General features: G+C 40.5%; 1 protein-coding gene across 4 annotated transcripts in view; it reads left to right on the plus strand.

Moving 5' to 3' along the window:
- filip1l (filamin A interacting protein 1-like) overlaps window positions 1–17,888 on the plus strand; it is a 77,260-nt gene that overhangs the window by 17,731 nt on the left and 41,641 nt on the right. For 2 of the 4 annotated variants that reach the window (XM_032506288.1, XM_032506290.1), the window contains exons 2-4: window positions 14,744–15,071; window positions 15,713–15,886; window positions 15,992–16,170. In XM_032506288.1, the coding sequence (XP_032362179.1) occupies window positions 14,754–15,071; window positions 15,713–15,886; window positions 15,992–16,170 (671 nt within the window). In that variant the 5' untranslated portion in view covers window positions 14,744–14,753. Of the gene's footprint in view, window positions 1–8,538; window positions 8,559–14,743; window positions 15,072–15,712; window positions 15,887–15,991; window positions 16,171–17,888 lie in introns of those variants that run through there. The other 2 variants (XM_032506289.1, XM_032506291.1) reach the window with 2 other exon arrangements.

Raw genomic sequence — 17,888 nt, forward strand, 5'->3', positions numbered from 1 at the left:
CTTTCTGACAGTCATGTTTTGAGTGATGTTAGCATTACTGATGCTTTTACATTGTTTAACACAACTTGAGTAGAAACACTAGAATCATATTAATATATTACAATGAACAAAAAAAGTCTCAAGAAGCCCTAAATACTCTTCTAAAGTATTTGCCTAAAACATATTTAGCAAATTAACACTTAATGGCATTACCAAAACCAGTCCCGAACAACACGTCATTGAGACACAGAGGTGCCGTTATTTATTAGCTGGCTCATCGGTTGTAGCCAATTAATGGGCTCTGAAAGCTTACTGTCTTAACTCTTCATTAACTACAGTATGTAGCTGGAACAGCTCAAAGCAAAACAGCCAACTCCTGCACCATAAAAGCCAGGCAATTATTAAATGAACTCTCTGTTATATTCTTATCAAGCATATTTCAAGATGTTTTCACTCTGCTCTGCCAGATAAATGTGAACCTTCCACTAAGTCAAAAGGAAAAGTAGTGATTTTGGATTTCAGGGCTTGCTTTCTGACATCCTGTTGCTCTGTAAGTTTGTAGTTTAATCATCACTGACACTGCATTTTACCTTTTTTTTTTTTTTTTTAATCTCTCTCTTTCCTTTGCTCTTTCTGTGTGGGGCCTCGCACACACGGAAAGACATAAACATGATTGTGAATAATGATGTGATGAAAATGTGGAATGATAAAAATAATGGAGGAACAACTGAATTACTAGTGCAGAAAGAAAGCATGGGTGGTAAATTTACTAAGAACAGTATTTATATATATATATATATATATATATTCCTTGGATTAGGTTGGCAACAAGATCTTGGTTGCAGCTGTCACCGTGGTCCTGCTGCACCCCCGGCTACACCCTGTAACACCCTGCAATGCCCTGCTATAACATGAACTACTAAGACTACCATTTGTAGTCACGGTTCCATTATCTTCATTGTGACTGTTATTGCCACTGTTCATGTTCATCACACCCCCACCCGGCCCCGTCAGATAGAACGGTCGAGACCTATTCTATCTTTAAAGTGTCTCAAAATAACTTTTGTTATGCTTTGATACTTCAAATAAAATTGATTTGATAGTTGATTGAATTGAATATATATCAGACAGTAGCTTTGCATGCAACCCTCATTGGAACCCCTCATGCCTCATGTTCATCAAACACACTTTTAATAGTGTGAAAAAGAGCAACGTTTGATCTGATTTGACCTGGATCAGACTTTGCTGAAGTCTCCTGCTGTAGCCACTTGCCTCTAGTATTGATGCATGACTTTACATGTTGCTTTGAATCAATGATGCTGGGATTAAAACAAGCGGTTTATACCTAATTTGCCTTACCTTCCTCTCTTTACAAAACCGGTTTCTCCTCCTGATGATCAATTTTTCATGGGCCACAAACCCATTGTGTGGGTTGTTGACAGAGATAGACAGCTCCTGTAGCTGTGAGATAATTCACAGAATATAAAAAGGCCTCAGCAGCATAACATTTCCGGTATCTCAATTTAAAATCCGTTGTACCAGCTTCATGTGCAACATTTTGTAAAATATGCTTATTTGTTCTCTTGCAGAGAGTTAGATAAAAAGATTGATGCCACTCTAATGTCTGTACATAAAATATGAACCTACAGCCAGCAGCTGGTTATTTGTTAGCTTAGCACAAACACTGGAAACAGGGGGGAACAGCAAGCCTTGAAATATTTTGAACGAGGACCAAGTTGTGTGACATGTCGATTTTGTTACTTCTGGACCTCTGAGTCAGGCTAGCCTAGCGGTTTTCCCATTTCTTAATTTCTTAATTAGCACAACACCTGTCTGTGTAGGCTATGCAATAAACACATTTCTTTGTTGCTTTGGCACAAAATGCATACAGTTAACACAAAATTTAAAATGCTTGAACATCTTTTACACCCAAGCTCAACCAAGACCAAAACAATGGATTTTAACGACGAATTTGCAAATGCTTTCTGTAATTCAGAACAGATAACCTTATGTTCTAAACCTTAGGCTAAAGTCAAAGTGAACAGCTGTTCATATTGTAATTTAAAACAAAAATATATCCCCTGCATTTGACATATATTCCATTGTTACTGTAAATAGATCAATCACAGCTGATTCCCAACTAGGAAACACACTCAGCTGTTGAGGTTCTTTCAATTACATGCCCCTATTTCATACAGCATTCTTTAAATGTTACAGTGAGTGAGTGTTGTACTTTTTTTTTTTCTTCATATATTTATTATACAGGAAAGTTAGAAAAAGTAACGATTACATTCCAATGTAAAAACGGGCCTGACAGTTTAAAAACTGTTTTTCAGCAAGTTCCTGTTCTGCAGACACATAAAACATGGGTACAGCACAGCAGGACAGACATTATTACAAGACATCAATATAGAAAAATAAATTTTGACTGAAAACAACAATAGTTACATAAGGACAAAGACATTTATACTAGACATCAGCTGGGCTAGACAAATACGAACAATGCAAACAAGGCTTGGACAATACATAAACGAATTAATGCGTGCAAGTGTAACTGTTTAGAAGGAGCTGTTTGTATGCCTTTTTGAAATATGTGATGGATGATAGTGTTCTGATGTGATACGGAATGTCATTCCAAATCTTGGTGTATGTATAAAAAAAAGATTTCTGACCAAAGTTGTTTTTATATGGGGGAACTGGGATAAGGGCCTGTGAGACCGACCCAGTGAGGCGACCTGGTCTCACGTGTGTCGGAAAAAGTGCAACAAGTGCTGGTAAGGCGGTATTTCGAATCTGAAAATAAAATACAATTGCGTGGCTGTTTCGAAAGTTTTCATAAGTTAACGCCTTAGAGCTTTCGAGTGCAATACAATGGTGAGACCACTTTGGAAGGTTACAATGAATCTTGAGAGCTCGATGGTATAGTCGTGCAATTGGTTCAGTGATTTCCTTCGTGGTAAGTGACCAAATGGGAAGACAGTAGGACATGGTTGAAAACACAATTGCATGTAAGAAGGTTTCAGAAACAGAAGAAGAAAGATATGATCTAATCTTATTATAAACATAAAGTTTCTGATTCAACTTTTTTGTTAAATTAGACACATGTTCCCGGTATGTAAGGTGAGAATCAAGTAGCACACCAAGATATTTGTAAGTCTTTGTGACAACAAGTTCTTGGTTAGCAAAAGTAATAGGATCAGTAAAAGAAAGACATTTTCTGGATGAGTAAATTTACATACATTCAGTTTTCTGAACATTGATGGTTAAATGATTATTTTTCAACCAGTCGTGTATAAGATGAAGGTCAGATGATAATTTAGAATTTATGACATCAGGATTTGAATCAGAGAGAAAAATCACAGTATCGTCAGCATACAGTAGACATTTTGAATGATTACACACTTGAGGGAAATCATTGATGTACAAAAGAAAAAGTAAGGGTCCAAGAATGTTGCCTTTTGGAACGCCCATATCAGAGATTTCAGGTTGGGATTTTGCATGATTTATTTTAACAACTTGCAACCTGTTCGTCAGGTAGGACGAAAGCATTTCTATCACAGATGATGACAAATTGAATGAGTGAAGTTTAGTAAGCAAGATCTGGTGGTTCACTGTGTCAAAAGCTTCACAAAAGTCAATAAAAACAGCTCCAGTGATGTGACCTTTGTTAAGAGTGCGTATTTGTTCAGTGAGGAGTAATAATGCCGACACACTTTAACAGCAAGGATTACAGTAACCAAAGTCACCTTCCTTGTTTGTTCATGCAAACCTGTCCAAAGCTGATTCTGATATGTTACAGTAGTACACACAGTAAAACAGGACCTATTTTAGCGGATTGTGTGTGGAAAAGGAACAATACAGTTAAGATGAACACAAAGAAAGTAAGACAAATTCCTGCACGGGGGAGAAGAAGACGAGTACCAGGACAGTTCTGTCCCTGTTTCCTTTTTTTCAGAAACCGTACATTCTGTCTCTGCCAGATGTGAGTCGAGTGCAGATGTGAGTCGTGCATGCTCAGATTTAAACAGTTTACGGCATAACATGTCATACTAAAAATTGTGAAATCCTTAAAATAATAAACTTTTCTCATTACAAACAATAACAGAAGATCAAAATAACTTCAAAAACGTTTTACCTATCTCTGATTGTTTGATAACTAACTTGTAGCCAGCAGTGAACCAACTTGGTTAAGTAGCTTCATTTTTACTGTATTGACATTACAGAAGTCTCTCGTTAGCATCTTGTATGCTACTCGTTGCAAAGTGACGCATGCGCGACTTACATCGGGCAGTGACACATTCTATATAGCTACTCTGAGATGGCTCATTCCATTTTTGCATTGAATTTCTGCAACAAAAGAAACAAAATGCAACATTTACTAAACCCAACAAAACAAAAATATAGAGAGGCTTCAAGAGAAACTGCAGTATAAAACACAATCTATGGTCAATACAACATACTATTATCTATTGTATAAGGGCCAACCTGACACATTTAAAATAATGCAGTTTCTATAATTCCACCAGATATTAGTGTTTTTATGACATTGGCCTGTGACTGAATGTTCCCGTTGGGAGAGAACATGTGTTAGTGTTTTGGAAGAATTATGTGACTTTGAGACATGTTGGCATTGTTTTGGTAGACATAGAGTATTGTATTAGTGTATTATTGAATTTTGAAAGTTAGTGTTGGAGCATAAAGTTTTGCCAGTGGTATCAACCTTCAATAAATCAAAAAAAAACTTTTAACCAAAATGCCAAACTATTCCAACATGTAAAAGCCAGACATTCACTTACCAGAATTGGTTTATTCAAGCCTAAGACTAGGTGTGCTCACACTGGATCGACAACAATTAGCTTTAAGAATATACGTATATACTGTATTTCTTTTTGGGTGCACTCTGAAGAGATGTGCTTTTAGCCTTCATCAGAAGGCTTTCGGCCGTCCTGATGTCAATAAGGAGCTCATGCCACCATTTAGAAGCCAGGAACAGCAAACAGTCATGATTTCATTGAGTTGTCCCTCGCTGAGAGGGGGTACCAAGCAGATGGGCTAATGCAGAGCAGAGTGGGCGGGTTGGGGTATAGGGCAATAGGGCAAGTGAAGAGAGCGGAGGAGCGGTGTAGTGTGACAGAACTTGGGGAGGTTGAAGACAAGTGGAGCTGCTGCGTTCTGAATGACGTGTAGGGGCCCGATGGCACATGCAGGCAGGCCACCAGGAGGGAGTTGCGGTAGTCTAAATGCAGTGTTTTCTTTAGGATTATTTTTAACAGTGGGGGCAGGTCTGTTCAAATATAGTCCTAATATTGTGGTCAGTGAGCGTACATACCATCATATTTTCATCAATGTCAGTCCTAAAACATTGGGCCTAAGCCTACTACCATATCATTGTGCAAATGTACTTAATTTATACCTAGTCCTGGGTCAGGGGTCATAAATCACATTTTGCAGAGGGCCAGAATACAACCAGTATCATCATCAAGAATGAAGACGTGAACGTAAAGATGGCGTCATTCATGTGCACATTAAGGAGACAGTTTGATTTGTTTTGGTCTTATAATACATCCATAAATCCTCCAGCAGAGATGATTTATGGTTAGTTTAGACAGCTAAATGTACATTTACATGAATTTGTTCCAATTTCAAAATTTGTGGCAAACTAAGATAAACGGTTGTTGCAGCAATGTTGGCAGTGAAACAGAGTTGGTCGCCAAGTGTCACACCCAGGATTCTAACAGTCTGGGTGGGGACTAGCACCCAGTTCTCCATTGTTATAGTCAGTCTGAATCAAAGTACACATTTGATTTGGAGATAGAGGGGTGAAAGTGGAAAGAGTCCTGGATGGGATGGATGGAAAGATGATCTCAGGAAGTGTGGTAGAGAATGAAGAGCGTTTGCCATCTATCTTTTTTACAAAGTAGTTGAAAATTGGTAGGAGGGAGGAAGTTGACTGGGGGAATCTAGGAGGTTAGAGAAGATGGAGATATGTTTTTTGGTGTTGGAGAAAGAGGATTCAATTTTGGTTTGATAGAAAGAGGTTTTTGTTGGAGAAATATAGGCAGCAGAGGAGGAAAGAAGAGACTGATAGGTAAGCAGGTTATCTGGGTGTTTAGATTTCCGCTGTTTCTTTTCTACCCATGTAGTTGATCTTTCATCACACACTGAGTCAGAACACCACGTAGTTGGGTAAGGACATAGAATAGAAAGGAGAGCGGCGTTGGGAGGCATAAGAAAAGTCAGATGTTTAAGTAGATGAAGAAGAAGGAGAGAGTGACCAAATGTTATAGTGGACAGGTGTCTCTTGAGACATGGTTGTGAGCTTGGGAGAGTGGTAGAGAGTGGAGTAACAGTGAGGTTGGATGTAGAGTAGTTTCTGCTGAATATGAAATCTAGGAAGTTGCCAGATTTTTGAGTGGGTGGGGAAGGCAAGCGTGAGAGGACAAACGAAGAGAGAAGATGTAAGAAGTCAGTTAACTTCTCTGTCTGGATGTTGAAGCTCCCCAGAAGTACCAGCGGAGGACCAGTTTCAGGGATGTTTGAAAGAAGGACATCCAGCTCCTCCAAAAACTTGGCGGATGATTAGTTGTGCCGGATGCGTTGAAGTTGAAAAGACCTTGGAGTGAACTGTGGCAGTGGGCTGAAAGAAAATCTCCACTTAACGAGTAGGCCTGTACCCCCACCTCTACCAGTGTGTCTGGGGTGGGTGAAAGAGTAGGCGGAGGAGTTGTTGGTCGGTGTAATCCAGGTCTCAGTGAGAGCAAGAAAGTCAAGGGATTGGAGGCTGGAAAAGCCAGAGATGAACTCAGGCTTGCGAGTGGCCGACCGGAGGTTCCACAGGTCACCTGCGACAAGGTGTTGAGTGTGTGTAGAGCAGGTGGGATAGGTAAGAAAGGTTGGGTTGCGGAAATGTTGCAAACTTATGCAACGTTTGTAGTATATCCAATAGGATACACGGAAAGGAATGGAAAAGCAGCACATTTCCAGATAAAGACACTGAGCAGTGTAAATAAGATATAAAATATCAAGAAGATGTAAAAAATGTTGTTGTTAGTTTTTCAACACACACTTACAAAGTTTTTGTCGATTTTTTCCCGATGTTTTTGAAGTTTTTTTTCCGTCGTTTTTTAATATTTATTTTCTTTGACAATTTGGTCGAAAGAAAGACAAATTTCTGATATAGAAAACTTTTGAAAATGGGTCAAATTTTGACCCGAGGATAACAGGAGGGTTAACTTCCCACCTAGCCTCCCATGAAGACTCCTGGGTGGACTCCTTTTTCCTTTGCCAGCAGAGAAGCCTAATAAACTAAATACTTATGTAAATATGTCTCTTAGAAGTCAAATGCAAATGCTTATCAACGATAATATGTGTGTTGCCGCTGTCTAACTCCGTTCTCTTCGGGAAACAACAACAAACTTCGAAATTGCAAGTTTTAAAGAAAATGTTGACACATAAACACCTGCTTGGTTCTTCGGGGAATGATTGTAAAGATTCAAAAAGAACATGTTTACGGCATTTACTCTCTGACTGGGATGAATTACGCATAACCTTGCATCCAGCTGTTTTAAATAGCTCACGTTCCTGCATTGCGTGAACAGTTAGCTCAATTTAATTATGTATGTGCCATTTTCTTTTGGGGGGTGCAAATGTTCCACCAATGCATTCCTTCCCAAGAGCATTTTGCAAAGCCCCTGTCTGTGCGACCGGAGCTTAGCGCCTCCCAAGATGATTGTGATTGGTTTAAAGAAATGCAAACAACTCCTATCGTGGAGTGTATATGTGGAGGGAGCAGACCTTACTCTGCAGCGCTGTGGAGAAAGGTGTGCTTGGATGCTACTTTTTGGATATTTATGCACAGATCCAAAGGTACAAGCACACATTAGCTAATAAAAGTAATATTTCCTCCCAATGCAATAACAGTTGTTGGAAAAGCTTCCCTGTTGATGTCTGAGTCTTTCCGACTGGGATTTTGAGGTTTTACATAATCTACTAAAACCACCTGGAAGCATGTAATGATCATATGTGAATTTAAACACCAAAGCCTCTTCTTAAAATTACTGTAAGTGGTGATTTAGTTTACACTTTGTGTACAGTAAACTGCATACAGACCCTCCAAAGGATATACTGCAGCTCCTCAATCTTTCCCTCCCCTTCTCTGTTCTCTTTTGATCTGCTTTTCTCTCCCCCTCAATCATATTGACAGCAGCATGATGTCAGGCTGTAGGAATTCACTTTGTAATTGGTGTGTGCCTATACACTGCATATGTTCTGTGATTATCTGTGTGTTACTGTCCACACATGCTCCTGTTTGCATGTGTTTCCATGCATAGTACAGTAGAAGTGCGTGTGTGTGTGTGTGTGTGTGTGTGTGTGTGTGTGTGTGTGTGTGTGTGCACGTTGGAGAAAAGGGTAAAGAGGCATATTTTTTGCAGCACACCTGCTTCCTCACCTTTCACCCTCTTGACTTTAACGGCCCTCCCTCTGCTTCACTTCCAGCTCACATGAAAAGTGAAGTCATCTCCATAAAGCCATCTTGTTTTAGCTTTCAGAGCTACCAAGTGCTGAGAGTGTACTCAAAGGTAATGACAATGTTTGTGTAACATCTGGGAAAGGCGTTTTATGTGTGTGTGTGTGTGGCAGGCCGGGGTGTGGCGCTGGTTTAGATTGTGAGCCCCAACAGTCACAGAAAAATATCCAAAATCATAAAGCTCCGACATAATGAGCTTAATCGCTTTCTGAAGTGTTCAGATGTGTGATAAAATTACTTGATGGTCATTATAGACAACCTTTATGAGAATTCATGAGTTAGTGACTGGCTGGCTGCCTGGCTTGGTGAGTTCATTGCACAAAAAACTTTTTGAATGAATGAGCCTTTTGACCTGGTAGCTATAGTCAGAGAAACCTCGGTGGTCTCGGCTAGACAAGGCCAAACTGCCAACTGTTTCCAGTAACAGCTTTGCTTTTGGCTTCAGACAGTGTCCTCACTGCTTAATCAGAGCACAAGGTAATGGAAGGGCCTCAGGGAAGGAGGAAATAGAACTTATGTATGAATAAGTTGTTTTTATTAATATTGCTAATTTTCAGTATGGCTCTAGGGATGGCAGGGGTCCACCACTTTGGTCCGGACTGAAATGTCTCAACAACTACTGGATGAATGGTCATGACATTTTGTACAGACAGTCGTGGTGCCGGGAGGATGACTTCCAAAAACTTTGATGAACGTCTTTCAACAAGCGCCATAATCGGGTCAACATTTTTATTTGTCCAATACTTGAGTTTATGGCCATACACTTGCAAAAGCCACTGCTGTGCCAAAGTACAGCCTTAACCCTCATATTGTCCTCGGGTCAAATTTGACCTGTTTTCAGTTTTTTTATCTTAAAAAATGGGCCTTCGAAATAAGCGCTGATGATGTAAACATTATAAATATCAAATATCTTTGGAAAAAACATCCAAAAAAGCATCCGCAACATTGAAAAAGTGACAAAAATGTTGACGGGAAGACAACCCAAGGGTTAAAGAGCGGCTAGCATGGCAGTCTTGATAGAAAACAAGTGTTGCCTTGCCCCTGTGCGTGATGGTTCCCCCTTGCTAAAAACCCTGTTTCTCTGAAAAGCTCTGGTGCACAAATTTATCCCCGCTTATAAGGGTATGTACCTGCAATTGAAAATCTAAAGACCAAAAAAAAAAAAAAACTTTAATATCCTCCTTTTGTGTATTATTGTGCTTGTGCTTGAATTATTCTTTTCAATGTGTTACCTTCATTGCCAAAACCGCCAGCCAGCCAAACAGCCCTTTATAGACTGAGCACCGTTAAATCATAGCATCACCCTCTGGCACCTATTCCCTGCTCACAAAATGAAAAATGATTGGAGTTTATTCAAGCTGCTCGGACGAAAACGCCTGAAACTGGCTGGATGGATTAGAAGAGGACAAGCATGTAGTCATTCGTGGGCAGTTTAACACACGTCACACACCCAGTCATTCATGCTGTTCTTGTCAATGAGTGCTTCAACAGATGGGAATCATGATGTATTTATTGTTAAACCAGGTACAAACTGTAATGGGTTTTTGGACAGTTAATATAGTGTTCCACGTGGGACTTTGAACGTTTTGATCTTTCCAAGATGTTTTCTCCAATATATCTCACCTCATTTTCTCACAAATATATATAATGAATGGAATGTTTCTGATTTCATTGCTACAAATGCCCTTAAAGATCTGTCAGCATCCGAGTCCCACGCCGATGGTGGCAAATTTAACTCGGTTTTTGCAGTTTGTCTTCAACCTTCTCCAACTGACGAACAAACACACAAGGGTCTGGAGAAATATGTGCGCACACACTAAACAGTGTTTTAAGGCCAGTGTTTGCCCCCAAAGAAAATGAAACCCAAAGGAATTTCCAAAAGCTTTTTTTGTGTGTTTTACCGTGCATTTATTTGGGACCCGCCTTTCAAGCTATTTACACCTGGTTCATTTAAATTTGGCAATGCTGTAAAAGAGCCAGTATGGGGTTTAAAGCTTGGTTTTCATAAACTGTACCAACACTAAAGGCAAACGTTGCCCTTGGTGTTCTGAAACGTTAAAAGACACTTTTAGATATACAGTACTTTGTGAAATAGATTTTTATGTTGCTCTTGTAATTTCTTTAGAACATTCAGTGTAATTCAAGCTGTGAGTTGTTCTCATTCAAATCTTCAAAAGATACTTAGATAAAGAAAGAAAGGTGTTTAAAGCTTTGTAACAACAGTTCAACAAATTGAACGAAATCTGGCCAGCTTTTCTGGACTCATGCTAACTAATTCATTCGACGCCCACATAGACAGTAAGGGAGATTTTGCAGATACGTGATATTTGCATGTGTAGGAATCCCAGCGGGTATTATTACATGTCTGTGTCCTTTGGATTTGTGTTACAATCTCTGTTTGAATCTGTATCAATTTTTCATGCATGTTTATGCAGTGTGAACATCTGTGTGTTTGTTGCACAATGGCAACAGGGCTGCAGTTGTGCAGCAGTGACGGAGTTAATTATGCATCTAAGAACTCGTTAAAAAAGCTGATGACGTTGAGGGTAAGGTTACAAACACACAAACTGTTCTTTATCATTTATATATGGTCATGAACTATGTCCTAAACCTGTACAAACACACACAAACACTTCTGAAACATACTGTTCTGTCTATCGCCTGTAGCCCAGATCTCTGAGTAAGCCGATGTGGAGTCTGTCTTGGACTACAGGGAATTACCTCAGCTCTGAATCATGTGGCGCCTTGCCGAGAGTGTGCACAATGCAATCACCCAGCCATATTTCTCACTCATAAACTGTCGGAGGGCCTCACACAGAGGCTGGACACACACTGCAGAAGTCTCAAACACATTGTTCAACGTCCAATTAGGCAAATTGTCGTGGAGTGGTGAGATTTTTGTCTTGGTGGCACTAATGCTGAAAAATATTAATTTAAAGTACTCTTTTTTTGTTGGTTTGACAGCCAATGGACAGCCAAGTTTAGGTGATTGCCAATGTGAACTGTTGTCATATCACAAAGTGTATTAGAAAACTATAAATTAGCAGTGGAGATGGATAAACTAATAGTTGACTTAATTTATTAACTAACTAACTTTACACTAGGTTTGACTAGTGGAAATGGTGGTAGTGGTTGTGGTGGTGGTGGTGGAACAATTAGCCACATTTTTACTTAAGTAAAACAATATCACAATGTTAAAAACTTCATTACGAGTCCTGCATCCAGAATCCTCCTAAAGTAAAAATAGGGTATTAAACACAGTATTAACAGTATACAATAACATGAACACTAGGGGTGGGGAAAAAATCCATACAGCATAGAATTGCAATATTTTCAGTGGCAATACTGTATCAATACACAGGCGCCAAGTATTGATCTTTTATTATAGTATATGTGTTGGTCAGTTTGCCTGCTTGACAATCCCATTTTGCAGCAATAAAATGGAAATGATATGAACAAACAGAGAAATGTTTCTTTTTAGATGAAAGAGATGTTGACAACGATTTCTGTTGGGGACATCATTAGAAAAAAAATTAGAAGTTGGAAAAAGGTTATAAATTGCAATATATCGCAGATTATTGCAAAATGTTTAAAATCGCAATAATATTGTATCGTGCCATAAGTATCGTGATTATATCGTTTTGGGAGGCGTCTGGTGATTCTCACCCCTAATGCATACTAAGTATTAAAAGTAAAAGTAAACAACTAGGGGTGTGACGAGAGACCCAGTTTACGAGATGAGAAACAAGATTGGGTTCACGGGATCAAGACAAAATTTTAACTCTATTTTAAAGAAAATATCAATGAAAAAATAGTCCTTTCAAAGACACAAAATGGAAAATGAGCATTGTAAGGTTATGCCAAAAACTCAAATGACTGGCTTCTCTCCTGTATAACTAACAGTTACATCGTTACTTAGTCCATATGTAAAGTGGAGAGATAGTCTCTTTACTCATAGAACCAAGGTTACAACGTAACCAAGAGTTTTCTGGCGGTAGTTAAGACCAGTAGTGTTGTAGGCCTACTCAAATTTGTCATTTTACAGTAACATGTCGTTAAGATGGCACGCGCCCTATGAGCACACTCTAACGTTCTCTGCACGTGTGTACAGATATGGCGAGACACTTGATACCTCAACGAGAAATCTCGTCTCATGAGCTCTCATGCGACGAGATTTCTCGTCAAACCTCCATAAACCGCTCTTAAGAACGATGTGGCTAAAGATATTTTACACATTACAAAATCGATTTACGTTAACCTGTTAATTAGCTGTTTCAGTTTCAGTTATTTGAGCTCAGTTAGTTGGAAACAATTTGATGTGAGCCGAGCTGAATGCATAATGATGTAATGCCTTTGGGCAGATTAATCTCTCTCACATCAAACACACTCATACAAATGAGTCTCGGCATGTTTTCATCTCAGTCCTGCTTTGTCTTTTGGATATATTTACTTTAGCTGAGCCCAATGCTGAAAAAGTCATGGATTACTTGGCAAAGGAGCGTACAGTTCTGCCTGTGAGGTTGCAGCTTACAGCATTCATGTATTTATCAACGTTTGATTTATTATAGTCACTGAATGGCCCATTCATACACCAGATGTCACAAAGACGCATTGTATACTCCAAACAGACCTTGGTAGGTAGCCATGATGCTTTTTATTTATAACTCATCTACTCTGATGTTACCCCTTTTTCCGATCACTGCCCCCCCCCAGGCTCAATAACATCAGACCACCTATCATCATCTATGGAAAAGACAAAGTACTGTAGGTAGAAGGCCACAATGCTTCAAATCCTCTGGCAGGATTGATTTTGGCCACGTCTTTCTAGTAACAAATTTCACGTTATGGGAAAACTCATCAGCCGTGAATGGTGGTCGGCAGCTTTGGGTAATACGTTGCGACAGGGCTTAAGGTCCGGGCCCAAAACGGCTCTGGCACTGTCAGAGAATTTGCGCCATAATCGTGCTTTGTGGCGGGTGGTACGACGTGGTGATGATGACTCTATTCCGCTGAGTGATTAATAATAACATGGAAGACAATGACGACATTCAGCTGCTCTGTACCGATGACAAATGGGGAACAGAACGTAGTCCGTAGGTCTAGTTTAAGGCCGACTTACAGTATGTTTAAAGAACAGGTTATATCAGCAAAGCAGGCCGAGATCCCACTGCACAGCCCAACAAAAAGAAACAAAAGTTATGTTTAGACATGCACAGCCTCCAAGCTGGAGTCCTTTCGGTTTTAGTCATGTACCTTACATTTTGTGCTCACAGTGTTGTTTGGTGGAGTATTAGTCTTATTGTCCTATGTATTTTCTGGGATGTGTAGGGTTTGTTTAAGGGCACTTTTGGATATATATATACGTATATAGTCTATATCCACGACATTTCACTTCTGGGATGGCTTCGGTGCGGCCGGAAAGTCCGCCCGATGTCTGTTGACTTCTGCTTTCTTTGGGTTGTAATTTCACTCCGGTCGATTATTTAGGGACTATGGATAACTGCTCCTCAGATCTCTCCAGTGTAAATCGAGACAGCTAGCCAGACTATCTGCCCAATCTAGCTTTTCTATTGCACAACCAAAACAACCTTTAATGTACACAGGTTCCAACCAAAACAAGTTCCTTCCCGAGGCTGTTTTGCAGCAACACCATGGCTCCGTCCGGCATTTAGAACCTTGCAAGACAATTGTGATTGGTTTAAAGAAAGGCCAATAAACCAGAGCATGTTTTTCTCCCATCCCGGAATGCTGTGTGGACTAACCAGACCCTGAAGGTTTGGCAGTGCGAGACTAGGATATCTAGGACATCAATGAGTAAAGCCGTCGAGGCAGGTTGATTGAAAGTGGAATCTTTGCCCACTGATGCCTTAATCATCTGGTCAGAAAATAAAACAATAAAACATTTCATCAGTCACAAAGTAACACCTGCAATGCAACAAACATCACAGATTGATTTCACATGATGCGTAAGAGCATCTGAGAGTGTTTTGTTCTTCAAGCCCTTCAAAGTCAAGGTCCTGGATTAAAATTTGGCATATTATGTATTCTGATTCTGTTGTCTCTTGACTTAATGCAACAATAAATAGACACACAAGGCTTAATATTGACAAGGTGTCCAACTAATGCGAGACACTTAGATGAACACTAACAAGACACTTGGTGCAGGAAATGTGTTTTCATATCTGCATGAAGGATAAAAAAACACCCTCATCCTTCTGTCTTCCATTCATTTAACAGGTAGAGAAAAATGCGGTCCCGCAGCAATAGTCTGGAGGACGTTACCAAGGCCAAGCAGGCAGGCACACGCAAGCGATCCGCAGAGCGAGAGGAGCCCTCGGGAAGGGCTGAGCGCCGCAGCCGACACAGAGAGCCGCCGGACGACACCGGTACCATTCAGCGGAATCACAAGACGGCCAAGAACAGCACCTGTACTGGTGGGAGTGGGAGTGGAAGCGGGAGTAGCAGCGCCAGCGGTGCTGCAAAGGGAGCTCGGAGGGAAAAGAGCAGGGACCTTTCCCGGGACGACCTTGTCTTTCTACTGAGCTTGCTGGAGGGAGAGCTGCAGGTAATCCAAACTGAAGGGATGACTGAGCCCTGGGAACATTTTGCCAGTACAGCAGAAGGCACGCAGGCCTGCAGACATGGCACTGGCCCCAGTTGGACATATAGTCAGACACAGTGGCTCAGTTGGCAGTGGGCACTCAAGATGGACTAAAAGCCTGCGCTAATAGACAGCCAACAGCTGAGGCTACTTCCTGTCAATGCAGCACAGGATCCAACAACCCTTCTGGCACTGTTGTTGTGTGATAGGAACAAGGCAAAGTCAGATTTATTGCTGGTTAAAGGTAGATACAAAGAAACAAAGTTGCCAAAAAAAAGAGAGCAGAGATAATAGTTTGATTCCATAGAACTTGACTTTGGTTTTTGTAGCTAATGAGACAACATACAAAAAAATAATAACTTAGAAAAGGTCTCTAGTGCTAACTTTTAAACAATGTTTCCCAGTCATAGTTAAAGCCTGACTTAGAGAAAGATGAGAGGGACAAGGTCAACACAACTCAATATTTTAGGTTATGTCACTGATATTTGGTTTAGTGTAGACTTGTCTCTTACTGTCTTGCTGCTGCATATTGGAAAGTCTGCTGCTTGTTATTTGTGCTTCACAAAGTTGAATCTAACCAAATCCACCTTCTTCCCCCACTATAGGCCAGAGATGAGGTAATCACAGTCCTGAAGGCAGAGAAAATCGACATGGCCCTGCTAGAGGCCAAATATGGGGTTGTCACACCACAGACAGTCCTGCAGTCCCTGCAGAGGGACGCCATCCAGGGCAAGGCTGATGTCTTTGAGGAGGACATCTATGAGAAGCCCATGGTAGAGGTAACACCAACTCTCAATCTGATTTAAAGAAAAGAATACCCTCAGTGTCTGAGTGACACAGAGAAGTCCAGACGTGAAGGTGTTTTCCATGTGCTGCCTCCACAGCTGGACAAGTTAGTGGAGAAGCAGAGGGAGACGCACCGGCGGATGCTGGAGCAGCTGTTGATGGTGGAACAGTCGCACAAACAGGCCTTGTACAAGTTGGAGGACGAGAAGAGGAACCACGGAGAGTTCATGAAAAAGAGCGACGAGTTCACCAACCTGCTGGAGCAGGAGCGTGAAAGGTCAGTGTGTGACTTAACACGAGTGCTGCCAGTCTTCCAACAAACGATGTGTTGCTTCATGCTTGCAGTGTCTACATTTTTTAAAGGTTGGCGTCCTTGGTGAGAGTTGGTGACGTATGATCTTGTTTTTGTTTCAGGGGAAGGTTTCACTGACTTAAATGCGTCACTTGTGTTTTAGTTTAATGGCAAATGATGACTCAAAAGTAAATGAAAAGAAATGCAATATTCATGCATAAATCAGTCATTTGATGCCTGACTGATGGCTAGTAAGCCAGTGTTACATGACTGTATTAGGGCGTGGGAATAGGCATGCTACAAAACAATCCCAGATCTTGACAATGCACTGCATGTTCCATTAAGATCCAACAGGCAGAACAGAAAAAGCACTCAACTGTGTTAAGTGACATTCAACTGACAACACCACGCATAAATTCCGCCCCTAAGTGCAAGTATCCAACTGAAGCCAAAATTACAACTGACACGTTACTATTTTAGCAATATCTGTCACCTCTACTGTCCCCACTTTTCGAGTGTCTTCACTGTCAGTATGCTCTTCAGAGTTGAAGGGCCTCTTGAGTTATTTCAGTTAACAGAGTGAAGGTAGGACTAAATCTTTGTCTTTTGTCACGATCTTGAGATGGAAATTAAGGATAGTGGCAAATAAATAAGTTGAGTGCCTGGAATGCGTGGAATCATACATCCAACTTCAGCCATTCAGCGGTGCCAACATGTCTTAATACTCATGGTAAGGTTAGCATTTAATCAAAGTGTTCTTCAAGTTTGCAGGGGGAAAAAAGTCCTCACGGATTCCATTATGGTTTTTCCCATGACCTGTAGTAGGTCCTTTACTTTTATTATAACCTTTTATTGAGCAACTCTGTACAAAGCTGGAGCGAACCAAGAGTTGTTACTGGAGATGATCCAACAAACTAATGAGGGAGGCAATAATTTGTCGACAGATTTTAAGTTCAAGCGTAGGTACACAAATAAGCGTTACATTTATAACTCTGCTTTATGGTAGCACCACAGGTATTTGTGAACCAGATGGAAAAACCATATCCCTGGATAACCTTCCACCAGCTAAGTCTGCGTGTCAATGCCAGTCAAAGCAGCTCTAAACCAGGGACATTTGAAGATCAGATTGTCTATGCTGCTGTTTCATAATATGCCATGATGTGGTAATTCTTTAAACTGTCCAAGATCATAAAAATATATTTGAATTGCACAATGTTCTGTTCCTCTGTCCTGTACACTGACCTAAGACCACAAACAGATGTTTAGCCACGCTAGTAGCATGGTTCTTGGTCTGTGTTAGGCGGTCAGTCCACTACTTTCATATACATATACAACTATTAGATTGCCATGAAATTCGAGGTACCTTGAAGCACTGCAGTGTCTTAGTACTACCTCACACAGCATGGCTGTAGACTGTTTACACGATAACAGAAATCCTGGTAACACTTATGCTATCAAGTGCTATGAAATATAACAGCGCGTGATTTATAGACGTACTGAAGCATGTTGTGTCTCTTAGCTGTAATTTCATCTGTGTAATGTTAAGATACTTTGTACTGTGCTTGTGTTAATCATCCAACCTTAAACTGGATTACGAGACATTACAGCTATTTTAGATGACTGTACAGGCATGTTGTCTTAACGCCTCCAATGGTAAAACTGCGCCCCATAAAATAGTGTAATGTGAGATAAGTCTGGGGTGA

Source organism: Etheostoma spectabile, chromosome 24 (genome assembly GCF_008692095.1).
Source record: "Etheostoma spectabile isolate EspeVRDwgs_2016 chromosome 24, UIUC_Espe_1.0, whole genome shotgun sequence".
Taxonomy (NCBI): domain Eukaryota; kingdom Metazoa; phylum Chordata; class Actinopteri; order Perciformes; family Percidae; genus Etheostoma; species Etheostoma spectabile.